Below are 22,037 nucleotides of genomic sequence, written 5' to 3'. Positions count from 1 at the left end.
TACGAAAAATTAGATGTGTATGTCATCTGGGGGCTGAGCTATGAATGCCTAAATTATTACGAATATAGACGAACGAACAAAGCGACGAAGTAGCGGGCATTTTTCTAGTTCAAGATAAATGTTTTCTCGATTATTGATTTTAAATTTAATGGTCTCACTAGACTATCTCCAATTTGCCTTTAGTTTAGAAAATTATTGAAATTTGCGTAAGTCGTATAGAGATGAACGTAGGTTCATCGTGGCATACATCACGACATATCGGTAAAATTTAGTCCAGATGGATAAGCATTTATAAAATCAATAGCTCAAATCATCATATTACAGTTTTAATGAACATTTTTGTGTCAAACGGACTTTACAGAAGCACACTGCTGGTGGGTACATCCCACTATTCGCAAATTTTCTGAGATGAACAGGAATATGATGTTTTATTTGATGTTTCTATGAACTACTTGCATCAATGAATTTGTTTACATGTTGAAAAATCGATGACAAATACTAAAAAAAATTAAAATTTCCATCAGTCCTTGGGATTCAAGGTGTACCCCATATAATTCCCTTCTGACACTGAAATTTCGGTGACTGGCGGAGAGTATAACAATCAGACTGGAACTTATTCCCAAACGAAATTGATTTAAAACTGAATATGGACGAAAATATTGAACTATTCACAAAATTAGTGATTCTTTTAAGGTGTGCTAATTACGTGTCCAGTGAATCTAGGCCATTTTTTACATTTTTGGAGGTTTTTCAAATTTACAGTTATGTTTCATATATATATATATACAGTATAGTCTCGATAATCCGGACAACGCGGTAATCCGGACACTAGAATTTTTTACATTGTAGACTCTGTAATCATCACACATTTTTCTTACCGGACACCAATATTTTTTTCCTATTTTGAGTATTAGATTCTTATTTATTTCATTGACGTTTTCGTTCTTAGCAATAGCAATTGGTGTATAAATGAGAAAAATTAAGCTTTTCAAAGTTTTCGGTTCAAATCTCGGCTTTCTGGCTAGGCTGTGTTGATTCAGTTATACAACCAATATGGAATTAACTATCTGAATCAGTCAGATGATTTTCTCATCACTCAACTATTGATGCCTGGCTATGATAAGCAACAGTATTTAAAACCTAATGTTGGGTAGCCTAGTTCCCAGAAAGATCAATGTTGCGTGTTCTTTTCTTCTGAAAGAATTAGTTCATTCGCCTTGGGTTAGTGAGAAAGTCCCTTGGGCCATGTAATGTATTCCAAGGACATTTTATCTAGAAATGTTTAAATCATTTAAAGGGTCGGGTTTAATAGATTTTATTGGGATTTATAACTAAACGAGGAAACGATTAGATACCATAGAATCAATAAACTAAAAAAAATCGTATGTCCCCTTTTATTTTCTTTTTTGACATTCAAAATCACTGACGACTAAGGATTGTTGTATTGCATTCTCGTCATTATGCAACCAAAGGATTTGAATTCCATTTTGTCTTATTCGTAAACTAAAACATTTATATAAAAAACATCTCCTTTTGGTTCGTCGACGAGATGTCGTCATTTGGTGATGTTCATAGAAATCGCTAAATATTCACCATAATGAGATGAGTGCATATTAATTCTATAGTTCTATGGCGAGTCATAAGAGGCTCGTGTCCCATGGAAAAGGGAAATTATATGTACATGGACTGCAACGTTTATGTCCTTAAAATAACTTTGAATTAATATACACCAGTTGTAAGGAAGTTTTAGGTGACAAAGATACTTAGCAAATGTCACCTTACGTTGGAGGAAAGTATGAAGTAAATTTGGTAGCCAGGAAAGCTGCTCTTGGTCTTAAAATGATCGCAACCCGTGATATTTGCTTAATATGAACGTAATCTAAACATCTAAATATTTTTTCAAATTTATTCTGTGAGTTAGTCGATGAAAATGTAGGCAAAATAGGTCGGAGTTCTTCATCTATTTATTTTTAAATGGGGAATAATTTTGAAGGAAAACTGTATCGGGTAATACAGTTTGAGATGTGTGAAAATCGCGAAATTTTCAAAATAACTTTCCCGGTTTTCCGATACAACGAATTGTTTTCTTTCAGCAACATTTATTTAGGCGGCTGCGATGTAGCTTCGCCTACAGTTTTTCCGACCGCCGAAAAACTAAAAAATAGTTTTTTTAGAAAAAAATATCGCACTAAATTTTGGCCTTTGGCCAAAATAGGTTTTTTGAAATACCCGAATGCGCGTCCCAATTTAATCAAAAATACAAAAAAACAAATAAAATCCGGCTTCAAAATGTAAGCATTCATAAAAGGTGGATACTGTGTGAATTTTAAAAAGTAATACATTAGAAGTGTAATTTAGACAGGTGTCCGTCATTTGAATGGTTTAAACAGCAATCGAATAGCAACGTAAAAAACTCGTTAGCTTCAACGTGTTTTTGCCTATGTTTACTCATTTAAGCGGTCTAACTTCCACGCAAATTAATTAATTTTTTTTTTTTTTTTTGCTAAATTTTTGAGCTTTGTTCGTAAACACTTAATTTGATCCAGAAAAAGTCATAGCTACTGGTAAACAACAATAGTTCGCGTATTATAATATGTAGTACAAACCTTGGCTTCATGGAAACTAAATTTGTTTGTCCTTTACTCATATATCACAAAGATGTCAATATTATAAGATAGGAAAAGTCAATTGTGAAAAATTAACTGTAGAGGGAGTTAACCTCTGTTGCTACGACATCATAGCAACATTCTGTTAAACGAAAACTGTTATTCATTGGAATATTAACAAGAAAAACATTAAAACTCAAATTTTACGGCGTTGACTTTTGCTTTTTTATTAAATAAAAAATAAAAAATAGTGAAGAAATAAATTTCAGCCACAAAACACGGCGTTAATGTTTTCTGCCGCGAGAAATAAGAATCAAAAACGATTGGCATTGCTGTTATCAATTCCAGTGAGTTGTGTAGCCATCTGTAACCAAAATGTGGAACTATTAGCACATGTTTTTGGAAAATGCATTTGTTCGGGTCTTTATTGCTATACGTCTTTGGTTATTCGTATTTTCAAGAAGAAGGTCTTTACGGAAGAAAATTTTGGAAAATCTCTCTGGAAAAGTCGGAAAATTGGAAAAATCGAAAATTGAGTTTTTGTATGAAATTTTATTCCTTAATAGCGAGACGAAGTTCGCCGGGTCCGCTAGTATGTATATAAATATATATAAACTTTGTAGCCCATGTACATATATTGATTTTCGGTGTCCATGCGACAAGAGCCTCTTACGACTTGAGATATAACTTCAAAATTCAAATGCACCCATCATTATGGTGAATTTATTTTGGCCATTTCTACGAACATCAGCAACTGACTTTATCTCGTCGTCGAAACCAAAAAAGAGTATTTTTAATATATATGTTACAGCCTTCGAATAAGACAACGGAATTTAAACCTATTGGTCGTACAATTACAAGAATACAATACAACAATCCGTAGTTGCAGGTATTTGGTACATCAAAGATTGAAAATAAAAGGATTCGATACGATTTTTAAATAATTTATTGAAATTTCTATACAATAAGTGCGATTCTCCAACTAATTTTGTTTGCGTTACCGAAAAAATCGGTAAAATTAAGTTGCTTATAATTTCGGTAATTAATGATATTTTTCAGTAAGTGGGCCACCAAAAACAGTGGTCGTTAAGTTCTGCCTATAGCAAGAGTGCTGTCAAAGTTTATTTTAACTTTTCATTCATCGTTACAGGGAAGTTCGTTATAGAGAAGTTCGACTGTATTTTCATTTTGCATGGACCCCAACAAAACAGTAGTCTTGGACAAGAACCCTTGAATAATTCTTGTGGGAAGCAGCGTTATCTATGAAAATTTAAAAATGCAGTTTAATCTATAAAGTAAAGACTGAAGAAAAAGAAAAAAACGTATGCCAAATGTTGTGAATATATCAGAACATCTGAAGATTTGAAACACAACATGGCTTATTATCTTTTGATACGTTTAATTCTACTGAACAATGCCAAAATAATATTCTCAGACCATTACTTTTAATACCTAATAGATAAAATATGTTTAACTAATTTCCACCAATTTTTAAATGATTCATACCAATTTTCATTCATGATTCATTTTACAAGATGTACAAAAATTTAAATGGCTACAAACATCGACATTTGACTCTGGATGTCCCCGCGTAATTATTTGTTGATGTGCGTCAATTTTAATAACCTAGCAAATAGGGATGGCGATCCAAATCCCGAATCCCGGGATTTATTTTTTCCGGGTGCCGGGATTTTTGAAGTTCTTTTAATGAATATTGTATTTCTAAAAAAGAAATAAAAGAAAATATCTATAAGAAAAGAAAGAAGAACGTAAGTAATTCAATTGTAGTGCTATTCACAAATAAGTCATCAACTAATGCAGGTCAATGCCAGGGACGTACGCAGGATTTCATTTCGGGGGGGGGGCCCAACTTGACAAAAAATCATGAAAATTAAAAATGTTGTGTATCGTTACGTAAAGCTATTTTAAAGGGGTTTTAATTGATTTTATGTATATTCAATATTGAAACAAAGTATATACATTCAAAAGAGAGAGATCACAATATTTTAAATACAAGATTAAAATTTGGAACTGATTATAATATATTAGTCCTTGGATGAACCATATCAGACCACGTTCGGCATAGTCTCCTTACAAAAGTTTTTAACCAAATTCTCAAACAGAAATGAAGCAATAATTAAAAAATCTTTCAAATTAATATTACCCATATAGATGTACGTTTTGGTGTATCCCAGAATTTTCAACCACATTAGCTCTTATTTTGGTATTTTGGGTTCTAAATCCCGCAGCGAATAGCTTTCGAAACATTTTTTCTATTTTCGAGGCTATTAGCATAGTTTTTAAAAATATCGTCAGTAATATGGATTTTGGAAATCATTTTGTTGGGAGAACTTCCATGCAAAAAGTGGTGAAAATAGATCCACGTTCGAACGCAGGGATTGCATTCGCGAATATTTCGAATAGATACATACATACATTGTTTGGAGGATATAAACAGTTCGATCTGAACATAACGCCGTTTCTTCTTTATCACACACTAAGTTCAGTGCTATTAAAAAAGTTTTGTATTATTGTAAGAAAATAATATTCTTTAGTGCATAAAAACACCAAAACTTTACTATTTTACCAGAAGTGATAGAGTCCGTAAAAGCCAACTAATAATTCAGAAAATTACATTAAAAAAAGAAAAAAAATACCAGGAGCCGGGCGATGCAATCTACGACTCATAGACTCCGAATCCAACTCGCAGTACTGTTTGAGACCACGCTAACACATGGTCGAAAAAATATCTCTAAAAACGCTCGGCAACATTTTAGCTAAATCCTGAAAAAATAGTTTAAGACGAAAAACTCCATCTGATACATAAATGGTTGTTGTTCCCACTTATTTCTATCTTAATTGTACGACTAGATGTTTATGGACTCGATGACCTTAAAAACTTTCCAACGACCAATCACTCCTGTCGGCACAGCGGAGACAAACTTATGAAAATGCATCACTTTTGTTTTCTGGAAAACAAGTAAAAAGTTACAGTCGGGTTTGCCTACAGCGATATACCCTCAGCCTGTGTGAGTTGAGACTTTTATATATAAACAGATCGAATACGGGCTACATAGCCAATTTTTTTCTATAAATTGTATACCCAAGAAGTTTCAGAATTTGATATGTACGTAATTTTAGGATGTTTCCGTCAAATCGGGTAATTGAAATTTTGTGTTGAAGGTATTTGAAAGAGTGAATCGATATAATCCATATTCGAACCTACTCTAAGTCTCGAAAAAATCGGATTGGACTTTGCTCAAGATTTGCCCCATACGACGGTACAAGTTTCATAAGGGGCATGTCCATACTTCTTGAGAAAATAGCCTGAAAGGTGCAAAAAAGCACCTATGACACCGTGTGTAGTGGTTGGTGCGCAAGATCACTATCGAACGGATCTGCCGATTTGGTCCAAAATTTGGCTTTCATAATATTCTGTCCAAACTAAGTTTAAGTTCGAAGATGGACCATATCCGTCGACTCCTTCAGGTACCTCCCCCACAAAAGTTCAAAAATTTTCGGAAAAATTCTGCGCACGATAATTCTTGAAGGTAGTAACCGATTAAGTCCATACTTTGCACATCGTAAAATTTCTAACAGACTTAAATGAGGTTCCAATATGGACTCAATTGGTTCGCTCCTTCGGGTACATCCCACACAAAATTTCGGATAAGTTCACGTTAAGACCTGTTCTCGAATCACTTTGATTTCTTTTGAAGCAACTTGCATTCGGTGCCTCAATTACGACGGTAAAATATTTTTCAGGGTCAAGTCCATACTTTTTAAGAAATATGCCCGAAATGTGTAAAAAATCCATATGTGGTGGCTGGATAGCTCTCGATTTGCTCCCGATTTGGTCAAAAATTTGGCATTCGTCATATTTTGTCGAAGCTTAGTTTCAGTTCAAAGATGGGCAATACCGGTCCACAACTTCCGGTACTTCCCCCCAATATTTATAGAATGTCACTAAAATGGTATGCACGATATCCCTTTTAACGGGGCAATAAAATTCAGAAAACACGTTAAATACATTCCAGCTGTCAATAGATGAAATTTTCAATTCACATAGGCTGAGGGTATATGTCTGTCGGCCAAACCGACTTTTTTAGGATTTTTTTGTTAGGTTTTCACGATTTGCTTCAAAACAGTAAGTCTTGTCGAAATGGGACTACAGAAAATCGTGTAGCTGTGAAAAATCTTTACAAGATTGGGATTCGTATTTTGTTTTACTCGGTTGTACAATTTTTGAGATATATAAGTTTAAGTTGGGAAATTGTAGTCATGACATTGTTTTATAAGGCGACGATACAGTCAGTGAGTTGTCCAAATTTGAACTTCTATATCTCAGAAATGGTAAAAACTACGAAAATATCATATAAAAACAATATTGTAGACAACATTTTCTTTAGTTCCATTATGATGGGGCTTGTGGTTTCCCAGCAAAATCGTCAAAAACTAAAAAACCCTAAAAATGCAATTTTTTGTTTTTCGATTTTCTGATCTAAGCTTCTTTCATTTAAAGCTGGCTCAAGAGCACCGTAATATACAATACAAATAACAGCAGATTTTAATACAATACCATAAAACGAAAGTTTGAGCATTAATTTCGTTTACGGTTGTTTTCAGCTACAAATTTGTTATTGACAGGAAAAAATTCAGATGGGCAAGCTATTTAGAGCAGATATTATCACTTTAAAATGCACAACAATACATTTTTCTACATTATTTTATCCCACTGTTTAGCAACAAGTTAATATAAACTAGGAATACAAAATTTTGATTAAGGCAGTAAAACAATTTTCTAACTGCTTTTCGAGATATACTCCATGGAAAACCCTTGATATGTCGTACATATTGTCCAATAGACATTTCATTTTATTTACTTCTAATCCGCACAATACTGAATTTGTAAATGTTTTGAATACAAAATGAGTTTAAAGCCTCAAGACCTTTATATTCATTACAGAATTCCAAAACACTAGCATGGCATAAAGAAGGAATTCAGTTTTACTGGACGTATCTCTAAAAAGACTATTCAAACAAAAAAAATTTAAATATTTCTTAGACAACTTGATGACAAAGTACATTTTCAGTACAGAACCTTCAGAATAATATCAGTTTTCATTTGAAATTTTAAAAACAAAAATTATTTTAGAGAAAAAATCGTAATAATTTGTTAAAGTAGCTCAAAAAAATTTAGTCGACCAAACCATTTCGGGGGGGGGGGGGGGGGGGGGGCACGGGCCCCCAGTGCCCCCCCCCCTGCGTACGTCCCTGGTCAATGCAAATACCATTCTTAAACTATCAGAGTTAAATCACCCGGCCTAGCATCGCATCATTAATGTGTTCATTTACGAGGGCGGTTCGGAAACTTCTTAGCCTATCAATGAAAGAGAATAGTTAGTTTCTCAAAAATAGTTTTATTTTTCAATATAATCTCCTGAAACTTCAATACACTTAGTCCAAAGCTTTTCTTGCAATTCTAACACTTGATTAAAATAGTTTTCCTCAAGGTTTTCAAAATAGTGGTTTACAACTGTAATTGCATCTTCATTTGAGGTAAAACGCTTGCCAGCAAGGATTTTTTTTAGATTTGGGAACAAGTAAAAGTCACTGGGAGCTAAATCAGGAGAATAAGGTGCGTGGTCAAGCAACTAGTACTTTAATTCGTTGATTTTAGCCATTTTTAAAACACTCTTGTGCGCTGGTGCGTTGTCTTGATGAAAACTTATTTTTTTGTGTTGTAAGTCAAGACGTTTTTCTCGAATTTGTACATTTAATTGATCCAAAAGGTTGCAATAGTACTCTGAATTTATTGTTTTACCCTTTTGCAGATAGTCAATCAATAAAATACCTTTGAAGTCCCAAAAAACCGTTGCCATAACCTTACCAGTCGATTGAATTGTTTTTGCCTTCTTTGGGCCACTTCCTCCAGCTTCAGTCCATTGTTTGGATTGTTCTTTTGTCTCTGGAGTATAGTGGTGGATCCATGTCTCATCAACAGTTATGAAACGACGCTTAAAATCCATTTTATTTCGCTTAAAACGATCCAAACAAGATTGAGAAATGTTCATTCTTATGCGTTTTTGATTATTTCACAAAATTCCTGAAAAATCCCGTAGTCCGTAGTATTCTCAGCTAAATTTCACTATAAGTCACCAAAGAAATGAAATCTCTATTTGCATTACATACCAAGGAAATATCGGTATCAATTTTGCCAAAAAAACCAAGAAACTAAAATAGGGTTGCAAGCTTCCACCATTTCTACAGTTTTGGTAATATTTGAGTTAAGATCACTTGGATTCCTTGCACTTTAGGTGTATAATGTCTTTGGCAACTTTACTGACAAGAATGCAAGGAATATTTGTCTTAAAAAAATTAACCCTCGTGCGAGTCATAAAAGGGGTCCTTTTGGTCCCTTTTTCCACAAATCTTTAAAATCTCCTATAAAATGTGGTCGGATCAGACCAAAATATTCTAGAAATTTGTTCGCCATAAAATTTTACTATAAGTCTTAAAATATATCAAAACCCTAAATTACGCTCAAACGCCAAAAAGTGACCCTATACTATATTCTGACATTCTGAATGAAAGAAAATCTGTATAAACCTGCAAGACAAAATATCACATAAAAACGAAAAGTGCAAATATGTGCAGGATGTTTCGATGGAAATTGGTAGAAAACCCTTCCTTTTTTATGAAATGATAAATTACACGGCCCAACTCGATCTTACTCACAACTATTTTCATAATTTATTGTGAAAATTGATCTTGAAAAAAAAATAACAAGTACGGACATCAATTATTAAAGAACGCACAATTCATTGGCGACACTGAACATCTTAAATACGTTTCACATACCTTTCATTACAATTACAAAAAGAATAGGGTCACTTCGACCTGCTTTTATACCCACTTATTAAACAAGAAATGTATATATTTTTTCATAACTACACGCACTGGGATCCTATAAACAATATCTGATCCTTTTTAGTGTAAATTGATAAATTTTTTTTTCGATTTTTGGCCAGGTTTTTTGGAAAATCGGACACTGTACAATGGGGCGTATACGGTGTTTTTTCAATTGGAAGAAATTAATCATACGCTACACACAAGTACAATTATTCTTTAGAACATATAGCGTTTTTTTGGAAGACAGTCGCTGGGGCAACATTTAAAATTTGTACAGTCATATTTTTCAATAAAGCTGAATTTAATAAAACAAATTAAATTTCGCAATTCCTGTGGGTAAAAAATTCAAATTATCGAGTACAAGTTACAGAATAAGCTTACAGATTACAGGTAGTTCGGTTAGAAAATGTGCCTCAAGTATTTTAATACCTTCATTCGCTATTTATGGTTATATAGGCGGTTATAATATTACAATAAAACAAGTAAAAAAGTATCAGTCCACTTTGCCGAAAGAGATATACTCACAGCTTATTTGAATTGAAACTTGCATCTACGAACTGATCGAATGTATTTTAGGGTCTTTTCAGAATTTTTTGGCTCTTTTTGGACAAAAATGTGGATTACGATTAAAGTTCAAAAGTGTTGCGGAGGAGGTACATAAAGGTATGGGCCGACATAGACGTAGGCCATTATGGAAATAGATCTTATTTTCAGAGTCATATTTTTTCGATAGATTCGGGCCTATTAGTCATTTCAGTGGGTCATCTTATAACTTTGGACCAGTATTCCAGGGAGCATGGACTTGTCCACGGAAACATAATATGGCTGTAAACAGGATCACAACGAACAACATCGGGATACATTTCCAAAGAATCTTGGAACAGACCCTAAACTGCACTTAGATACAAATGTTGAACTTTTTGGGGGAGGGGACCACTTTAGAAATTAAACTTAATTTGGGCAAAATATTAGGAGATCTAAAGTTGGGTTCCCCCATTCAACAGATATCGTGCACAACATTTTAGTGACATTTTTAAATATGGGGGGAAGTACCCGAAGTTGTGGACGGGTATTGTCCATCTTCGAAATGAAACTAATTTTGGACAAAATATGACGAATGCAAATTTCGGACCAAAACGGTTTATCAGTTCGAGAGTGATAGTGCTCTCCAGCCACTACATATGGTGACGTAGGGGTTTTTACAACTTTGGGGCGGTTTTCTCAGGAAGTTTGGCATGCACCTGAAAAAACTTTTACGATCGTACTTGAGACTGCGAATGTAAGTTGATTCAACAGAAAAGTGATTCGAGAACAGGTCTTAAAGTGAACTTATCCAAAATTTTTTGTGGGAGGTACCCGAAGGAGTGTACAAATATAGTCCTTATTCGAACCTGATCTATATCTGGCAGATATATTAGGATGTGTAAAGTATGGACCAAATCGGTCGCTCCTTTCAAGAGTTATCGTGCGCACAGAACATTCAGAACATTTTTGAACTTTTGTGGAGGAGGTACCCGAAGGAGTGGACCGATATGGATTATATCCGAATTTAAACTAAGTTTGGACAAAATATACCGAAGGCTAAATTTTGGACCGAATCGGCAGATCCGTTCGATAGTTTTCGTGCGCTCCAACCACTACTCACGGTGTCATAGGGATGTTTTGCACCTTTCAGACTATTTTCTCAAAAAGTATGGACTTGCCCCGGATGAAACTTGTACCGTCGTATGGGGACAGTGAATACAAGATGATAAAACTAAAATTAAAGTGATTCGAGAACAGACCCTAAACTGAACCTTTCCGGAGGTACCCAAAGGAGAGGGCCGATTGAGTCCATATAGGAACCTCATCCAAGTCTGGTAAAAATTTCCCGTTGTGCAAAGTATGGACCAAATCGGTTACTCCCTTTAAGAGTTATCGTGAGCACAAATTTTCCGAACATTTTCGAACTTTTCTGGGGGGTACCGGAGTGGACCAATATAACCCAACTTCGAACTTAAACTAAGTTTGGACAAAATATTAAGAAAGCCAAATTTTGGACCGAATCGGTTGATCCGTTCGAGAGTTATCGTGCCCACCAGCCAGACAGACGGACGGAAGGACGGATATTGCTAAATCAACTCCAAATTGTCTGAAACGGATTTCGTCCAAACATACTTGGGGTGAACTAAACAGACAACAAAGCAAGTTAAATAAAACATTGTAAAAATTACACAAATATTTTTATAAATACAAGATCGCAGTGTGAAGATCGATATTGGGTAAAATCCCTCAGGAAATTGTTCTAAAGAAACGTCCCGATATGTGTGTGATGTCATACTATGTGAGGCAGTTCGTTCGGACTCGAAAAATCGTCCATTGATATGAACGCAGTCTTCCCGTTTCATCTTCGGAGATATTCGTGGGAAATAGTTTTTATTCTGATTTTTATTTTGCTCTCAAAAAATATATATCCCTAATGTACATAGAAAATAGAAATAAAGGCCTGGGTACATAAGCCTTGCTTGCCTGCTTCATTTCTGACATAACAAAAATAAAAGAATAAAGAAGGCCGAGCAAATTGCGAACTAGGTTGCCCTTTTCTTGTTTATTCTTTTATCAGAAGCAAGCAAGGCAAGCAGGCGAGGCAGCTTATGTACCCAGGCCTTAAGAATACAAAATGTCTTTTGGAATTTGGCACTAGTATTACAGGAGAATCAAAACAGCTGGCACTTAATTGTACCTGTAAATTATTGCACCATGGGAGGTAGACCTATTAAAATCTAAGAGGTATACCTTAATACGTCCGTATACCTAAAGCGTTTGTATTCTTATGAAAACTACCGAAATATGTCGAACGTATAAAATTTAAAGTCGAACAAATTAAAATTTGACACAACGTATAATATGTTTTGTATTTATGCAAAGATGTCAATATTACAAGATAGGAAAAGTCAATTGTTAAAAATTAACTGTAGAGGGAGTTAACCTCTGTTGCTACGACATCATAGCAACATTCTGTTAAACGAAAACTGTTACTCATTGGAATATTGACAAGAAAAACATTAAAACTCAAATTTTACGGCGTTGACTTTTGTTTTTTTATTAAATAAAAAATAAGAAATAGTGAAGAAATAAATTTCAGCCACAAAACACAACGTTAATGTTTTCTGCCGCGAGAAATGAGAATCAAAAACAATTGGCATTGCTGTTATCAATTCCAGTGAGTTGTGTAGCCATCTGCAACCAAAGTGTGGAACTATTAGCATATGTTTTTGGAAAATGCATTTGTTCGGGTCTTTATTGCTATACGTCTTTGATTTATGTGTGTATGTCTATTTTATTTCGAAAACAGAAGCAAAATAAAACATAAAATTTGTTGTTTTTACGGATGAAAAAGAAAGGTTTGTATGTTTTCACGCTGTTTTTTAACGCGATTTTGGTCAAAACGTATTTGGATAATATTTGGATAAGTCGACGGTCACACTACAGTGGTTTCATTGAAACTTTTAGATATTTATAGATCGAGTTCCTTACTACAGTAACTTTATTTTATTGCTCTAGGGACCCTTGGTTTCATGACATTGTTTCAACAAAAACTCTTTAGTGTGACCAAGGAATAAGAAGGTACATTATTTCGTACGTCGCACAATGGTTCAAGAATCGATTTTCCTGGCCAAAAATCAAAGTTTTGTTTTATCAAAGATATTTAATTTCTATATGGGGTTCGATAGTAAACATATTGAAACCAAGGAAACCAAAAAATTAGGTCAAAATATTGGAAGGTGTGGGCGTGGTGTGCCCCTGAAGACGAAAATTTTCACCATTTTTGGGAAATACGTAAGTTGTGCAACTTTCTCGAGAAAGACGTAGCTATTTCTCGGAAACTATAACAGTTATTGCGTTCATTGTTTTTTTGTAAGATAGGTAGGATTGTGGCCGTTTAGTAAATTACCGTAGCGCTTACGCAACATGAGCTATTTTATTTTTCCTCAGGTACTAAATTTTATGAAATTCCAACTTTAGTGGACTAGAACTTTTGTGGAACAACATGGAACAAGGTTCGGTTTTCACAGAAAGATGCCCAAGAGTCTTCTCTTTTAGCACATATATACTTTTGTACCCGTCCCGTTCAGTCCGTTTAACACTTTTTTCAATTTATTGAAATTACATGGGTAAAAATGTGTGTTTTTCTATACTGTTTCCATATGAATTACAGCTTTTCGACACAAATTAACATTTTTTTGAGTATATGAGTTTTTATACGAGTTATATAAGTTTTATAAAAACCCAAGGAATATATTTTTTTTAACTTTTGAAAAAAAAATAAATCTTTTGAAAAAAATTTTATACAAATTTTTGAAAAAAAATGTCAACATATTTTTTCAATTTTTTTTTTAATTTTTGGTAATTTTATTGTTTATTTGTTGGTGTTTGACCATCTTTAAAACATAGGAAGATATAACAACCAAAAAAATACTCATATTTTGATGAAAAATAGTTGGAAAACTTAAAAGTTTAACTTTGACCTCGAATTTCTCTGCATCTACCAGACCGAATTTTAACGCTTATAATTCGTCTGATAGCTGATTGTGTTATCTATCTAACAAAAAAAGAATTATGAAAATATCTCTATCCGTTCAAAAGTTACAGAATTTTGACCAGGAAAAAACGATTCTGAACCACTGTGCGTCGCCTCGTCTGTTGTGAAGAAACAATTGCAACTTTTTGTATTTTTTGAATAGAGTCCTTTTTTCTTTTCGTGTCTATATCTATGCCGGCAAATTTTCGTACAGAAATGCCAATTTACAGCTAATTCCGTTGGATATTCTGCATTGACTGCAAGTAAATCAATAGAAACCCACAAAACAGATATGGCAATTAGTTATTTTTTATAAGTGTTCTTTAAAGTGAAAGCCAAGTTACTGTGCTTTGAAAAAACACTGCACCAAATAAATAATTTATGGGGTCTAAATGATAAATGTCGATCTTAATTTTTGTTGTTCTAATTTTCAAATTATACGTTTGTCAAGCTACTGTATGGAAATGTGGATTTAATAAACAAAACTATGTACAAATGTATGTTAATAGTATTTCACATCCTTATCATCTCAATAGGTCATCAGCTGCAATAAAACCATCTGCACATTACAAATTACTGACACAACGGGTTCCCATCAATTTCCAGCGATGCAACGATTGTCAATCACAAAAGGCCACGCCTTCATTTTGGTGTATTCGGTGTGCTCCAAGCAGAGTTTAGAAGAATTAAAGCCAATATGGAGCCTCATAAAAGAACTAAAGGTAAGTATGAATGTATGCGTTTAATAATTTCCATGAAACATATACATATGTACATAGAATATACACATGTAATACATATTTCGAAAATTTTCCAGGGTCAAGATATTGTTAATATACCTGTCATGCTGGTTGGCAATAAATGCGACGAAAGTGCGGAGCTGCGAAACGTTACTGAAGACGAGGGTAAGGAACAAGCCCGCTTGTGGAATATTTCATTTATGGAAACATCTGCCAAAACCAATCACAATGTTACAGAGCTGTTTCAGGTACGTTAACGGATAAAAGAATAAACATGATGATTTCCTTGCTAAAATAATTATGTATATTAATTAACAAAAAAATTAAAGTCAGCCAAAAACAAAATCAAATGAATAATGGATCACTTCACTATGAAGAAGACATCATTTCGCATTTTCTTTGTGAAATCCTAGAGGATTCCTAGAGATTCACCATTTATTTTCTAGTATACGACATGTAATTTGACAGTTATACTGTATTAACTTAGGACCAGTATTAAGAGTTTCCATATGTTAATAGAAGGTCGATATCGGCAAAGCCATAATATTCTAAAGACTGGAGAAAATATGTACATTTAGAAAACAAAATGACAGAACACGATTCATTTAAAAAAATAGATGTTCAGTTAAAAAAGTAACAGTTGGCTTTGCCGACAGAGATATACCCTCAGCCTGTTTGAATTAAACATCTATGGAAAGATCGAATACAGGCTACACAACCAATATCCTTTCGCTTAAGAAGTATGTGGTTAACCCTCTGTCGTGCCATACCTTTTTCATTTTATTTTGCATTTTAAACTGAGTTACGATTATGGTAGAAATCTGAGATTTCTGGTCAAACACCCACCCAGTTTTTTTGTGAAATATTTCGGAATGTTTTGCATTAGATTAGAGATTTTGAGATTTGATTTGAGATTTTGGTTAAAGACTTGGAATTTTGTACCATATTACCATGTAACGACAGTTATACCAAAACCCGAATTTAATTTGTTTTAATTAATCTCCATTTTTTGCGATTTCAGCCCTTGTGCATCGCCATAATTTCATATAAATCATTATATATAGTAACTATAACATAATGGTGGACCTGAACACATTGTCTTATGTAGGGTGAACACAGACATAAAACCAAAACACGACATACTGTACTACAATAAAAAGGAAAATGAAGACAAAAACCTCAAAATGCAAAAAATTTGAACTTAGGCTATTTCCACCATTTTTGACATAACTCAAAATGCGCAAACAAGACGCAAGTTTTGTTTGCGCATTATGAAAGACAACAATCAAGAGAAAAATACAAAAAAATTTCTTACGTTTGTTATACTCCAATACATTTCAAAATTATGCAAAATCTGGACACATTTTAACGAATTTTTAAACACATTTCTACAAGACTATTTCAGAAAAAATTTTTTCCTAAAATATTAAGAATTACCTCTGTTTGAAATATCCATTTTGAAAATGCCAAGTATATGTAGCAAAAACTACGTTATGGCGATTTAAAAGCAGCAAAACTTAATACTTTTCACCTGCTTCTTAAATTTTAAAAATATGTTCAACTTTAACACCGTGCTACACGAAAAGTAAACAACATACGGCTTTGCTATTGTGGCTAGTGAGGTAGAATTTTGTACTCGTTAACCCTGTCAAGACAGATTATCAAAAATTTGTGTTTCAATTTTTCAATTAAGACCCGTTTTTTCAATTTTGCCCCAACGTGCGTCGGATCAATCTGATTTTTTCAGTATATGCTAAAAATAAGTAAAAAATACTTCATCAATATAGGTCCAGATTTTCCTATAGCCCCCATGTAGCGGTACCACTCGATTTCAGGTATTTTGAAGCTTTTATCAACATTTTCGGCCATAATTGGCTGTACTTTGGTATTTGGGGTTCCCAATGGTCAAAAACCTTCTGCGCCAAAAATTGTGGTCTTAGGTCCAGGTTTCGGTATAGCTCTCATATTACGATACCTCCCGACCTCAGGTATTTTGAAAATTTTATCAACATTTTCGGCCGGCATTGGTTGTAATTTGCCATTTGGAGTTCTCAATGATCAAAAACCTCCTGCGCCAAAAATTGTGGTCTTAGGTCCAGGTTTCGGTATAGCCCTCATATTACGGTACCTCCCTATTTCAGTTATTTTGAGGTTTTTATCTACATTTTCTGTTCGAATTGGTTGTAATTTGCTATTTGGAGTTCTTAGTGGTCAAAAAACGTCTCCGACTGGTATCGTGAACAGGAAAGTAAACAAATTATTCCATTTGAGTTCAGAATGTTTCATTGTAGGGGATATAATAAAGTTCCGTGCGTGCGAACTTTACATTTTTACTTGTTTTTCATATTATATGTAGCATCATACATATATCAAAAATATACAAATGTAAAAAAAATACACACAAGAGTAGATCCCAAAACAAAAATGTCTAAATCTTTAAAGAAAAAAAACCAAAACAAACAATTAGAACACAAAACAAAGAAGAGACTGAGATTGTACCCGCCTGATCCAACTAGCAAAACAGGAATAATAGCCAAACAAATGAAAAATGCTCTTATACCACGGTATCCCCTTAACGACAGGATAATAACTGCCTGATTAAGTAGCGCTTATAAAAAAACTTACATTACACCCATACAATGCTATGCGCCTACGGAGGAAGCCGATGAATCAGATAAAGACATGTTCTATGAACAATTGACGAAAGTATGCAACTCTACAGCCAGAAAAAAATATAATGGTGTTAATAGGCGACTTCAATGCGAAAGTGGGAGTGTGAACATGGGGCTGCACCACGTCATGGGTACACATGGGCTAGGCATTATGGATAACAACGGTGAGCGTCTAGTGAATCTGTGCCAGACATTCGAGTTGATGATAGGCGGAACGATTTGCCCACATAAGGACATACACAAGTACACCTGGACCTCCCCGAATGGAAACACGAGGAACCAATTTGATCGCATTGTATAAGTAAAAGGTGGAGGACAAGTATGTTAGATGTACGTAAAAAGAAAGGTGCGAACATCGATAGCGACCATGACCATTTACTACCTAATCTCAGCGTTTGATGCGGCTGCGGGAAAACTTTAAGCATATACTAATAAAAGTATACACAAAGAAATCCTCTCACCAATATTCTCGGACTGAGTGTGAATTGAGTCAGTTGGATATGCACTCAATTTTTAAAATTGCAACAACTATACATTTTTAAACTACCCGCTTGGGCGATGGGCTAGATCGGCATCGGAAACTCGTTGATTCTCAGCGTTACAGTAACTAGTTCCAGTTCGGACCCCTCACAGTGCAATCAACTGTAAACTTTAACATGGGGATGTCATAGGAGGTGACCAATTGACACTCTATGCATTACCTGTAGGTGGTATTGTACTAGTTCCAGGTTTACAGTCATATACCAGTTTATTTATAAAAAAAGTGGTGGGAAATAGTCACAACTGACGCTTCGTCGTTTACTTGGGGATATATAGGTGTCAATTGGTTCCCTTCGCATTACTTATGGGTCAATTGTGAACTAGTACCACTTACCTCTAGTATAGGACTATTTAAATTGCGACAATTGGAATTGCTAGCGGGAAGAGAGAAGAAGAGGGCGATTTGCATATTTCCTTCGTATTCCTTTTTTATACCAGAACAATATGTACGAAGATATTCAGTGCATCAACACTAGCTTCTGTTATTGGATGCTTCATTTATATTAAAGTTATGAAGAAAATGTAAATGTGAATCATTTATACAACTCGTCGTTTAAGTTAAGTTAATTAAGTCGCAACTAGCGCCTCCTCGTTTACTTGGGGATAAAAAGGTGACAATTGGTTCCCTTCGCATTACTTAGGGGCCAATATTTGTACTAGTACTGATTAGAACTAGTTCTGGACTACTTGAATTGCGACAATTGGAATTTTCGTCGCAAGCGGGTATTTATTCTGGTAGAAGACTGTTGAGTGAAAACGCTGCACAGTTTCCTTAAGGGCAAATACATTACAATTTCTCTGTCTATGCATTTATTAGTCTATGCTATAAGTCTTAAGAAAGATTTAAAAACATGTTCGCTGTTGGCCATAAACATTTTAAATCTTCCTATGAGGATTTATTTGACTTATATGCTATGGAATTGCTGCATATGATATCCAGTGGATATATTAAATCGGGTTATATGTAAACTTTCTATAAGTGAGCTTATAAAGCATGCAGATTTGTGCGGCACAAAATTGTAAGTTTAAACACAATTGTCGGGTGACGTAGGGGATGGAAGATACCAAGCAACGGTCCTGACCGGTTTTAACATGGCAAAGCCCAGGATTTATCTTGGTCCCTCTTTCATCCCAAGTGGACACTGACCTCCCCGTGGTGTCACCTGGGAAACTGCTTTTAACACCCGTTAAAGGTAGTGAGCTAACATGTGCCGCGCGTTCACCCATATGAACGTTAAAAACTTGGGTTTGGGCGTCGGGTTAGTAACCCTCCCCTAGAAAAAAAAAAAAACAGCCTACTATGAAAAAACGAAAGAAAAGAAAACAAACCCCTCTAAAGTTGACGAACCCCGCAAACGTTTTAAGGGCCATGATCTGCGAATCTGCACCTGGAATATTCGCACTCTTTATAGAGAAGGTGCAGTCTTCGCATTGGCAGACGTACTTGAAAAGTACAAGACCGATATTACTGCCATACAGGAAATACGATGGATTGGGAAAGGCGTCACAACAACACCTAAAGGTGACGCACTGTATTATAGCTGCCATGACGTAAAGCATGAGTTTGGTTGTGGATTCGTAGTTAGTCGGAGACTAAAACATCTGGTATCCAGCTTCACCCCAGTGAATGAAAGACTTGCTGCAATTCGAATAAAAGCTAAATTCTTCAACATCAGCTTTATTTGCGCTCATGCTCCCACTGAAGAAAAGGACGAACAGACTAAAGATATATTTTACGAGCGCTTTGAAGAAACTTATGACCGTTGCCCTGCCCATGACATTAGAATCATTCTAGGCGATTTTAATGCCAAAATTGGAAAGGCGAATATCTTTGGCCCAACAGTCGGGAAATTCAGTCTCCACAGTGAAACATCTGACAATGGTATGAGGCTGATAGACTTTGCAGCTGCAAAAAACATGGTAGTTAGTAGTACCAGATTTAATCATCTCGATATTCATAAGGGCACCTGGCTGTCTCCAGATCAGAAAACAAGAAATCAAATTGATCATTTTGTGATAGATGGAAGACATTCATCGAGCGTGTTGGATGTACGATCGTTCCGAGGCGCAAACATTGATACGGACCACTACCTTGTTGCAGCAAAGGTACGCACCTAGCAAACAAAGTACGAACAGACACAACACGAAAGTTAGACATCGGTAAGCTGCAATCACAACAGATAGCCACAGCATATTCCACCCAACTAGCCCAATTGCTTAATCAAAGCACTCCTCATCCCGATAACATATCAGTGCAATGGCAAAGCATTGCCCACTCCATGCAAACAGCCTCAAAATCCATACTTGGATACCAGAGACCTCCACCAAGGAATCCATAGTATGATGAGGAGTGTCGTGCTGCCACCGAAGAGAAAAATGCGGCATATAGGGCTACTTTACAATCCGTAGCAACGCGTAGCGCACGAGAGAGATACAGGGAGAAAAGGAGAGAGGAGAAACGTCTTTTCCGCAGGAAAAAGAGAGAGATGGAAAAGCGGGAGTGTGAAAAAATCGAGATGTACAGGAGCCAGAATGAAGTCCGAAAATTCTACCAAAGAGTCAAGCATCAATCTGATGGCTTTGGTACAGGCACATCCTCCTGTAGAGATCAGCAAGGTAATTTGGTAACAGATACAGATAGTGTACTCAGGATATGGAAAGAACATTTTTCAAAACTGTTGGTATCCAATAGCAGCGAACGAAGACGACGAAGATACCACAGTCCCAATCCCAGAAGATGGTATTGAATGTATACCGCCCAGCAAAGATGAGGTAAAGACAGCAATAAATCGGCTGAAGAATAATAAGGCAGCAGGGGCCGATGGCTTACCAGCCGAGCTGTTCAAAATCGGAGGCGACACGCTGATAAGGTGTATTCATCAGCTAGTTAGCACCATCTGGCAGGAAGAACGAGTACCCGACAATTGGAACCTGAGTATCCTGTGCCCCGTCCACAAGAAGGGAGATAAGACAAGATCGTGTCAGGGATATTGTGCGAACGACTAAAGCCTATGGTCAACGAGATAATTGGACCATACCAATGCGGCTTTAGACCTGGCAAGTCCACCATTGACCAGATATTTACCCTGCGGCAAATCCTGGAGAAGACCCAAGAGATGCAGATCGACACCTACCACCTTTTTGTCGATTATAAAGCAGCCTTTGACAGCCCGATGCGTTCAAAGGTATTCCAAACCATGTCTGAATTTGGTATCCCCGCAAAGCTCATCCGGCTTTGTAAAATGACTTTAACTGACACGAGGTCCTCAGTTAAAATAGGAAAGAACCTCTCCGAAGAGTTTGGTACCAAAAGAGGTTTCAGACAAGGAGACAGCCTTTCGTGTGACCTCTTCAACATCCTGCTAGAAAAGGTTATACGAGAGGCAAACGTCAAAAGAAGTGGCACAATCTACACCAATAGTCACATGTTACTTGCTTATGCTGATGATATAGACATCATGGGCCGATCAGTAAAAGAAGTAACTGATACCTTTATAAAGGTCGAAGGAGAATCTGCTAAAGTGGGTATGGCGGTAAACGGTGAGCAGACCAAGTTGATGGTGTAGACGCGCAATGCATCCATTGAGCTCGGACCGACTGTGGATGTTGGTTCCTATAATATTGAGGTAGTAAAAGACTTCGTCTACCTCGGCACCTCCGTAAACACAACAAAAGACATCAGCTGTGAAATAAAAAGAAGAATTGTATTGGCCAACAGATGCTACTTTGGTTTAAGTAAGCAGTTTAAAAACAAATCCACATCTCGTCAAACAAAAATAACCCTCTACAAAACACTGATACTACCAGTGCTGATGTATGGCTCCGAAGCCTGGGTACTTGCGCAAGCAGACATGGCAGAAAAATTCTTCGAAATATCTACGGACCAATCTGCGTTGACGGTGAATATCGACGTCGCATGAACCACGAGCTGTATCTGCTATACAACGACATCAATATAGTTAAAAGTATCGAGATGCAGCGATTGCGTTGGCTAGGCCACATAAGA

General features: G+C 35.6%; 2 protein-coding genes across 11 annotated transcripts in view; both read left to right on the top strand.

The window, feature by feature from the left end:
- The window catches only part of LOC141390238 (uncharacterized), a 95,955-nt gene that overhangs the window by 39,925 nt on the left and 33,993 nt on the right, over positions 1-22,037 (top strand). The window lies entirely within an intron of this gene.
- The window catches only part of LOC141390236 (GTP-binding protein Di-Ras2), a 49,817-nt gene that overhangs the window by 17,225 nt on the left and 10,555 nt on the right, over positions 1-22,037 (top strand). For 5 of the 10 annotated variants that reach the window (XM_073963040.1, XM_073963035.1, XM_073963039.1 and 2 more), the window contains 2 exons: positions 14,616-14,801; positions 14,897-15,067. In XM_073963040.1, the coding sequence (XP_073819141.1) occupies positions 14,688-14,801; positions 14,897-15,067 (285 nt within the window). In that variant the 5' untranslated portion in view covers positions 14,616-14,687. The other 5 variants (XM_073963032.1, XM_073963033.1, XM_073963034.1 and 2 more) reach the window with 5 other exon arrangements.

This window comes from Musca autumnalis, unplaced genomic scaffold, assembly GCF_047663935.1.
Source record: "Musca autumnalis isolate F117 unplaced genomic scaffold, ASM4766393v1 scaffold_1, whole genome shotgun sequence".
NCBI lineage: Eukaryota > Metazoa > Arthropoda > Insecta > Diptera > Muscidae > Musca > Musca autumnalis.
Note: the sequence above shows the minus strand (reverse complement) of the source record. Positions and strands in the feature narration are given on the sequence as shown.